This window comes from Papaver somniferum, chromosome 7 (assembly GCF_003573695.1).
Source record: "Papaver somniferum cultivar HN1 chromosome 7, ASM357369v1, whole genome shotgun sequence".
NCBI classification, from domain to species: Eukaryota; Viridiplantae; Streptophyta; class Magnoliopsida; order Ranunculales; family Papaveraceae; genus Papaver; species Papaver somniferum.
In genome coordinates this window covers 68,419,445-68,429,488 of record NC_039364.1, presented here as the reverse complement: position 1 = coordinate 68,429,488, position 10,044 = coordinate 68,419,445, and the positions used below count along the sequence as shown (strand labels likewise).

At 37.3% G+C, this 10,044-nt stretch overlaps 1 protein-coding gene across 3 annotated transcripts; it reads right to left on the bottom strand.

Annotated features, from left to right (window-relative positions):
- Nucleotides 1–391: 391 nt before the first annotated feature.
- Nucleotides 392–4,274, bottom strand: LOC113297551 (maltose excess protein 1-like, chloroplastic). Of its 3 annotated transcripts, none has more exons than XM_026546056.1 (9): nucleotides 3,949–4,274; nucleotides 3,607–3,780; nucleotides 3,222–3,512; nucleotides 3,033–3,122; nucleotides 2,096–2,197; nucleotides 1,896–2,014; nucleotides 1,483–1,535; nucleotides 1,303–1,364; nucleotides 392–815 (listed from the first exon to the last, which is right to left on the bottom strand). In XM_026546056.1, exons 1-8 carry the CDS (start codon nucleotides 4,192–4,194, stop codon nucleotides 1,303–1,305), a joined length of 1,137 nt encoding a protein of 378 aa, XP_026401841.1. In that variant the 5' UTR covers nucleotides 4,195–4,274; the 3' UTR covers nucleotides 392–815. The 3 variants fall into 3 exon arrangements, with proteins under 3 accessions (XP_026401841.1, XP_026401840.1, XP_026401839.1); XM_026546055.1 differs by having other exon boundaries at nucleotides 1,473–1,535; nucleotides 3,607–3,753; XM_026546054.1 differs by having other exon boundaries at nucleotides 1,473–1,535; nucleotides 3,949–4,273.
- Nucleotides 4,275–10,044: the final 5,770 nt, after the last annotated feature.

Here is a 10,044-nt window from a genome sequence, read left to right as displayed (position 1 = left end):
ATATAAAGCACTGAATTCGTTGGGTTTGAGAATCTTGAGATTAATGGCTAAACTTGTAATCAGTCTAACATTTTATGGGAGTCAGATGGACAACCTTAAGTCTAATTTTGGATGCTTTAGTTATTTTAGAAGATTTTGAATTCTGGTTTATGTTCATCCTTAAGTCTCCTTTCCTATTAAAACATCCTTTCCTATTAAAACAAAAAAACATAGAGTTTCAGCATGGCTGCTAATAGGGGGTGCCAGTTTGGTTGGGGGTGTACCATTCTTAAGGTATAAGATGTTTCGTCTTATATGGAGTTTGGTACACCCCACGTAAATCGGTACCCCGTTAGCAATCTAGGCCAAGATGCAAACTGATTAGATGTTCATGATGGAGACAACAGACATGTTACGCACAAAACTGGTTCCGTGTAAGAGTCAATCGTCCTTTATTGCCACTGTTAACCAAATACAATATATTACTCGTGCTAAAAAGTAAAAACTACAGGTAAGATATTAATTAATCTGTAGCACAATAATTAACCAAACTCTGTAATGACATACATGGACAGCCGAGAACTCTCCCGGAAAGGATGTCTGTGGAAGACGAATTTTGGATGAGCGCTTCCATTTTGTTCACTCAGTTTGTCAGAGGCAGTTTTCACCAGATGAATTATGTCGCTAGCAGAGCAATTTCAGTTTTTATCTTTGAGTAAGCATCAGATGATAATTGCATGTTTTGGCAAGGAATCAAGGGCCAAAGAGCAACTCCTTCAAGGATCTCAATGGTGAGTTAAACCCATAAACTTTGGTGTCTTTCCATAGACCTATTCCTGCACTTCCAAAAACAGAAGTGTTAATAAAACTTTTATTATCCTCAACAATTAAGTTTCACCACATAAAACTGCAATAATCCCGTCATATATTTCATGGGGCATTTTGTATAAACACCTTACACTACACCAAAAGTTCGATAAACTATCAAAAGAAGGTTTGTAACCAATGAGAAATTTCCATAATCCTGTGAAGTGCTGAAATAGTCAAAAGAGGTTAATGGCGGTGAGTCTAAGCTTCTGGTCTTCATCTAAGATATAGGCTAGGGAAAATCAGTTGAAGAAAAGAAGAAATACCGCACTCAGTTTTGTTTACACAGATCAAAGTTGCGACAATCAGATCTTCGCTGGGAGACTACGACTAAAACATAAACCTTAAGATGTCAAATTTCGATAACACTTCTGATACGCTGAAGCCCACATTTCAGGAAATAAAAACAGTATGATTTCATAAAACGATTGCAACATAAAATGATGGAGATATAACCTATCCAAGTGTATAACCCAAGTGTTGCAGCCAAGAAAAATTCCTTGCTAATACTGTTGAAGCTGGAGAAGAAAAAAGTAGGTTTAGATTCCAAAATGACATCTAACCAAACAAACATCATGTGATGAAGAAGGTGTGCAAGTGCCATCTTGAAAAAATGAAGATTTTACCAGTACATACACACAAGGTTCCCCCAACCGTGCAGAACCGATGCCCAGGATGAACCTGTGAACCTGTAAAACATGAGACAACATATAAATAACCCTACTGTGAAGAGCATAGCACTAAGGCACGCTATGAATGAAAGATTCAAATCAAAATCTCCCGACGCAAAATTTGCACTTCGTACTAAACAATAGAACACGATTATATTATTAAGCCGTCACTTTAGTTCTACATATTACAAATCAATTTTTTTACTCCCACTATCCGAGGCCCAGCATTATGCGGAAAGTGTGTACAACCATGTTCTCTGGAATTCAGGGGGAAAACTGCCCCCATGATTTGCATCCATGGATTTCTCAAAACTCTATGTTATTTGCAATGTTAAATGTAGGAGAAAGAGAAAGAAATCTAAAATAGAAAATACTTACCACATGAGATCCCGAATAAAGAGTGCACGTGGGATCATAAGACCGTTTCCAATCATGGCAAGCAACATTGAGATAGCGGATAAACCTTTGATGTTCTCAGGCTTCAGATAACTTGTCCACTGAATAAAATCCAAGTTAAAAGAGCAATTTCTCTATCTTGAAAATCTGATAGTTCAAAGACGGTTGTGATTATACAATACCATCTGAGCTATTGGCATCCACATGAAGAGAAGAGTTGCAGTCCATCCAGATAGTGACCCAATAGTTTTGACGTTTTTCTCTGAAAGTCTCCCTGTCCGTGCCTGCAATTCTTAGTGTTACAACATTAATAAAACTCACATCATAGAATGACCTAAGGTAACATTTAAGAAAAATAAGGAGTTTCTTAAATAACAGTAACAGTTGCATTGCAGAGAGACTATCTTCATGCAGAAGGCTATGTGCCGTTAGATACAACACCGGACAGTTAAAACCAATTCATACTGTGGGTCATTGTATAATTTTTTATTTATTTTTGCGAAATTGGCTACAAAAGCAGCTTGGTGAAGATGATAAACACTTACATTAGCTCAATAGTAAAACAACGGTTTACAAAAATTGATTGATAACTAGCTTTTTTTGTGGCAGAAAAAAATTAGCTGGCACAATATGACACTACTACATGCTAGTCTAATGCAAGAGCAGCAATTCTACCTAGTACTACTACTGAACTCATGTCATTAGGACATAGGACTGTCAGAATCACCAACAAATGAAATCTACTTCAACAATAGAAACATAGGACCCATAAATGGTTCAGGTGAGGGAATGGTTAATTGGTTAATTCATGTTGTATAACAACTACAGATGTCAGAACATCATATCTAATGAGTCGCAATTTTTGGATCGCTGCACTGGTAAAATGGCTGTACGTTCATACGAAATCTTTAGTGCTACAACTTCTCTAATTGAAGTATAAAACCAAAGCCATACATATCTTTATACAACTAGTCCATCTTCCCTCAGAATTTATCCCAACATATGATCAATCATGAACAACTATCATATAAGAATCAATTCAGTAGGAATGAGCTGACCCAGAAGACACGAGACACGATAGAATAAAAGATGCAAGGATGAAATGAAAAACAAACTTACCATAATGACAGCAGTGATAGCCATTACAAAAGCGATAGACCCAGGCAAAATACTGTTTGGAATGTAAGGAACAAAAGTCGACCACATAACCTAAAATTCACATGAGAGAAAATCAATCAAATGTGTACTGTTAAAATATCTCCTAAGCGCAATATATAAACTGGACAAAAGGGGGGATACTGTAATTACTTGAGGAAGAACAGAGAGTCCACCAACTGTAGTTAAATCTTCCCAAAACAGCCAAATTCCAGGATGAAGCCAATTAAAATAATTCATAAAATTCAAACTCAAACCCGCTGCAACAACAGCTGAAGTCACTATAAAAAATGGCAAAGGCATAGATCCAGCCATGGCAAGTTGAACAATCACTACATATGTTGAGATAACTCCTAATGTTTGAACCACAATAGCTTCTGTCTCTTTCTTCTTGGCAAAATACGAAAGTAAAGAAACATTTCCCAGCAAACCAGTTAGCATTCCCTAAAAAAATACCAGGTTTCACCCATTTTGAGAACTCAAACATTTCAATTATATGAGGAAAAAAGAAAAGAAATGAAAAACAAAAAAATAGTACCAGCCAGGGAACAGCAGAAAGTGCAGAATAGTCCCCAGCAATGAGATTTTGGGAATTGAGAATGATCTGAGGTAACTGAAGTAACAAAAACGGGAGGTTTGAAGCACCAGCAAATTTTGCTGTTAATGAATCCCATTCTTCAAATTCCTGAGAATTTTTTATCTTTTCAGAACCCTAACAAAAATAAAATAAGTCAAAATCCACACTTTTTTTTTTCTCTTTCTCATAATAGATTCAATCAAAAAGCATAAATCTAGGGTATGGTGTTTATGAATTTGTTTTTAGCAAACGTATCATTTTACGTGATGAACTTGCATTGTGAGATATTGTTTGGTTAATTACCTGGTTAGAAATGAAAGGAGTGTCAGAATCCAGGGCATAATTTGGTTTCAACCTTCGATTAAGAGATGGATTATAGAGAGATAAATTGAGTTTAGAGACAGAGGAAGGAAATGTAGGTTTTAAAGAAATATTCAAAGAAGAAGAAGAAGAAGATGATGATGTGATGAATGAGGGGTAATTAGTAAAGAGACGATTACTAGGGTTTAATGGTGCCCTGACTAATAACGGCAGTAGAGAGCCCGCCATTGTTAGAAACAGGGAGAGAGTGAAGTGAAAAGTGGAGATGAAAAATTGGAAATGGAGGAGGTGTTAGTGTTGGCAGAGGAAACTGATGATTTGGGGAAGTGTCAGAAAAAACTAATCTTTAGTCGACACGTGGCGATATGGTTATGTGCTGTTGGCGTTGGGAATTTACGTTGACGGTAACATCCGATAGCACTTTAGTTAAATTACAGGTGTTGTCCAAATTAACCTCTTCTGATTAGCTTTATCTCTCGAGTACTGTAGCCGTACATAGAATTTTGAGGTCGAATTATTTTCAGCATTTCTTATTGAATCTTACATTACACACATTTGCTTAACGGATCTCGAGTTCATGACGATTAAATTCTTTTGAATCTTGATTAATATGAAACAGACAAGTGCATGTGCTGCCAAGAGCACAAATGTAACAAGGAACAAATTTCTCATTTTTGTCAATCAAGTGATGTTGTTCTATATATGGAACTTCACTGTGGGTATCGGCATCTTCCTCCCCTCATAGGCCAAGGGCTAGCTTCCACATCTTATGACCAATTTATACCCACTCCAAATTCTACTTGAACATTATTTAAATATCCCTAAAAATTCGCCCCTTAAAATATACTTTTATCCAATTTTTAAAATTACGTCCACCTTCTGAAAAGTGGAAGCAATTAGCACAATTTGTTTCCAAAAAGTGGAAGCAACTTTCTCAAGTTGATTCCAAAAAAGTTATTTTTTACCCCTCGGATAGAGGTGTAAAACGTGCCGGCCCGGCACACGAAATCGCGTGCTTCACGTGCCATGTGCCGTGCTGTGTTGTGCCAACAATTTAAACGTGTTGTGCCGTGCTGTGCTTTACTAGTCAAAAGCTAGGCACAACACAACCCACAGGCACATCACACGAATAAACGTGTTTGTGCCGTGCTGTGTCGTGCTAGCACACGTGTTATAAACAATTTGAAGTCACTTAATGGTATATATTAAGTCGGACATTATCACGAGAATCTAAATAAACAACATATCATTTGAAATTATTTCAAGTAAAATTAACAAGTTTATTCAATAAAAAGAAATAGCCCATCAAATATAAAATTGGATCATTGTCATGTAAACTAATGTTCTAGTCAAATATAGGTAACGACATTATAACAACGATATTCAAATATATTTTCCAGATATTTAAGTATTATATGTGTTGTTATAAAAATAAACTAGCATAAAATGTCAAAAACTAGCTAGAATAATGACTCTTTTATGAAATATACACAAAATGTGATGTATTATGTCTTGTTATATAGCGTACTTGTGCATGCTATAACGTGCTTTCTTAACGAGTTGTGATGGGCTGGGCCACGTGCTTATCCGTGCCACGTGTTGTGTTATTGTGCCGATTAGGCTAACCCAGCACAACCCATGAAACTAACGTGCTGGGCTAAATCACATGTTGGGATGGGCTGGACCCGAATTTTAGCGTGTTGTGCTGGGCTGTGCTCGTGCTGGCATAACCCAATTTACACCTCTACTCTCGGGGGTATTTGTGTAAAGTCAACAAAAATGGAGGGTATTTATAACATTCTCAATTCTAAAATATGGTGAAATAATATGTTGCCCTTCACTAATTATAAATCCTAAAACCATATTAACTCTTAACCCTAAGGTCCCCAATTCATTTCCTTTAAAAAACAGAAAAAAACAGAAATTTCTAAGGAAAAAGAATTTCTTCATTGATTCATCGTCGTAATCGTCGATTCGGAAACTTTAATCGATGATTAATTTCTTCTACAAAGATGGATAGCAGCAAAGAGTACTAGCGGAATGTAACCCTAACATCTTGGAGAAACTCAAAGGAAAGGCTAATGCAAAAGGGCATCAAAAGTCAAATCTAAAAGAATCAGAAGAAGCTATGGCCCAGATTAGAAGGTTATTGACTTAAAAACCCACTTCTGTATTGATTTTGTCTTGTGTTTTGGTTGTGAAATTGGGTTTTGTGACTGTAAAATTGCACTTACAGTGAAAGGGTCGTTATCTTCTCTTTTATTTTTTGAAGCGGAAAGGGTCGTTATCGGGAATTTCATAAATTTTAAGGATTTTTCATATGCATGCAGAGACTATAAAAATTGTTAGCGTATGTGCTGAAGGAGATAACGACCCTCTTTCTACTATTTCAAACCACAATATATTAACATATGTCGATCCTCTATGAACGACCCCTTTTTATACATTAACGATTGTATGTGCAAAACAAACAACCTCTTTGTCCTAAAAATTGAAAGTGTCATCAACTTAAGTTTTGTAGAGTCGTCATTCAAATCTTTTGCCCTGGATTATAGTCGTTACCATATAATAGAAACATACGATGGTCCTCTGAGAACGATTCTTTTTTAGACATTAACGTCTCTAGGTGAAAAACAAACATCCTTTTTCTCCCCAAAATTGGAAGTATCATCAGCTTATGTCTCATAAAGTCGTCATTTGGAACTTGAGGGTCGTCACCAATTATCATGTAGTCGTCATTGCAATTTGAGCGTCGTTTATGTGTAATTTTTTTGGGTGACGACCCTTATTCTGATAGCAAGAAATGCATGACCTATTTGTGTTTTTTTTTCGTGTATGTACTATTTTAGTAAATTAAAAGGGATCAAGCAAGGCAAGTAACACATATCCACTCCTCCTTCCAAACCTCCCCGCCACGACAAATACTTGGCAACCGATCAGTTTTGCGGAAAACAACCGAGTGAGGAATCCTTTTCTATCCGTGAACCCAGAAAGCAAGGTAATGAGTCATCTGATTCGTCGGCTTCATCCTCTCTCGTTGTATCTGCTTGCGGAAGCGATGAAGAAGAAGGTACGATACAAGAATAAATTCCCGTAGGAGGTGAAGATGATGATGACGATGATGATAATGGTGCTGGTGGTAGTTCTAGTGGAGATGGTGGTGATGATGATGATCATGGTAATGATGGTAATGATGTTGGTGGTGGTGATGATAATGATGATGGTAATGGTGTTGGTGGTGATAATGCCGATGATGACGATGAAGAGGAGAATGAAAGTAATGGTGGTGGTTATGAGGAGGAGGATGAAGAGGTTGCCTCGCAGCCGTATGCGGTACATGCGATGGTTAAAGTCCCAAATGCACCCAGCGCGGGATACATCCCCCACCCCCCCCACCCACCCACACAACATTTGCAGCTAGAACGTATTCGTAAAGGGAAAGCCAGGGGAAAACCTAGAGATGATGAAAAAGTACTATTTGGATACAACGGCACGTGGGCTCGTACCATCTATGAGACAATCGTAACAATCTCAACTTTGCTTGTTATTTGATTCGTTGATGTGAACGTTCTAATTTTTCTATATTTCTTTGTTTCTCTTTTGTAGGATCATAAGAATGCCGCACGTCTTTTTATGCCCCAACATTCTTATGTGAAAATGGAGATGTGGCCACTAGAAGAAGAATGTGCAAGATTCAAAGAGATTGTTGAAAACTCTGGTTTGTATACTACCGTCGTGAACTCCGTGACTGCGTATAACAAGGTCGCAATATCGTGTTTCTGTGAGAGGTTTTATGGTGAACTTAATACCTTGAAATTTCCTTTTGGCGAGATGGAATTGACTCTTGATGATGCAGAACATGTATTAGGACTGCAGGTCGAAGTAAAATCCACCAATAACAAGTTCAAGAAAAGGCTTAGTTGGAAAAAATTTATGCATTGACCAGGAAGTTGTTTGGCTGGGATGAAGAGACAATGAATGACCTTTTCGTGCAGGGATAGAAATACCTGAAGAAAGAGTTTAAACCTGTAGAGATTAGGGAGATGTATGCTGGGAAGAAGATCAAAGAAAAATTCGATGGTGTCTCTGATATAGAAGCTCGCGCTGCGGCGGCTGCCTATTTTTTATACGTCCTTGCGTCGGTTGTATTTCCCGGCAGCAAAGGTAACAGGGTCAGCGCCAACCTTCTTCAGCTTTTGGATCCCTTGGAAGAGGCGAATAGGTACTCTTGGGAGACTGCAATAGTAGCACATTTGAATAGGAAGCTATCGAAGGCATCTCGGGAACGAACTTCTCAAATTAATGGGAATTTGGCTCTACTCCGGGTAATTGGATTAATCAAAGTTGTTTGCTCTGTGTATGTTATTTCCTATGAATCTTTTTATATTTATTAGATTGTTTTATTTTATTTTATTTTGATGTCATTATAGGTGTGGATTTACGATCATTTTCCGTCATTGTTCAAAGATAATGAAGACGTAAAAATAGAACCAACATAGAGCAATCCTAAACCAAGAGGAACCCGATACAACTTCACTGGGTGTCAGGATAAGGAACAAAGGGATATATTACTAGACATGCGTGAAAAATTGGACAACATCATAGCCAAATAGGTAATCTTTAATCCATATAAGATGGATAGAGTTGGCGCAATGGAAGATATCGTATATTACCAAGGCCCTCTGTTTCAACCATACGAATATTCAATGTATAATCCGATGTGAATCATGCGTCAGCTTGGGTATATTCAAGATTCATCCGATGACGACTATGTGATAGACGCATTTATGTGTCTATTTTATTCTCAAATATGTGCATTGTTAGTGCTCGATTTTGTATTTATTTGATTATTTTATGTTTTGTAGGTATTTTTGGAGAAATAGGTTTTTGCGACGAAATTGACTCGAAAAGTGGTATTTGGACCTCCAGAGAAAATTACTAAAGGCAACCATAAGATGTACTATAGACATCCTGAAAGTATGTTGGAGACGCCCCAGAAAAATGTTATTGACACCTGGAAGATTTAGTAAAGGCACCCATGGATAAGTGCTAAATGGACCACAATTTCAGATAAGGGGAACTCTACTGATAAGGGATACCCAAATGTTTAAGGGTCACCTTTTTTACTATTTACTCCCACGGCTATAGGCACCCATTTTCTGGTTAGGATGCAACCTCTTCTTCATCACTCACACAAATCAGTTTTGGCGGGAATTTTACTCTCTTATCTGCGTAACTTTTGGATGCATTAACGAGATTTAGACAGACTTCTTCACGGGTATAAGCCTATTAAGTCATAACAGGCTTGACAGTGGCTAAAATTAGATGGAAAGAACGGTGTTTCCATGATTATCTCGGCTATACAGGGAAATATTGTTTCCTGATGTTTTGGGAGAACTTTTGGAAATTTTCAAGGAATTTTTGTTTGCGATTGTGTTGCTACCCAATCAATAGGAAGAATGACGGGTTTGAGAATCAAAAGAAAGAATCAAATCTCGTCATAATTGGTAGTTCCTTCAAAACTGAAAAGGAAACAATATCGGGTTTTGGTTGAATATTTGGAAATTTTGTTGTGAAAGAGGGATGATATCCTACCTGTATTATTCTATTATATATTTACAAGTGTTTGAATTGCATCAGAAGCGGCGTGAAGACTTACCTTGGCAGGGAAGATAGGAAGGATATATTTCGAAGATTTTTCTTGATATTTTTGGGCCTTGTATATGTATAAATAGGATGGTCGAGCCACATAAGAGGGTATCTAGAGTTTTAGGGAGTGGGTAGAGGCTGGAGAAAGGGGAAGAAAAAGTGCAGAGAAGTTTCTCTGTTGCTGCAGGAAGAAGAGAAACTGAAGAAAAAATACCTTCTCGAGTCAGTCATAAAGTGTCGCAGAGGACATTCTTATTCACTTTGGTTGCGAAAGACCTCTTGTAACTGGCACTTATTTTTAGCAAATGTTTTCAGCGAATGTTTCACTATTTTTCTCTTCTTTCACCTTTGTTAACACTCTTTGAGCAATGAAAAAATCTTTTGAGCTTATTTTCACCATGAAGAGCTAAACCCCAACACCGGAACAAT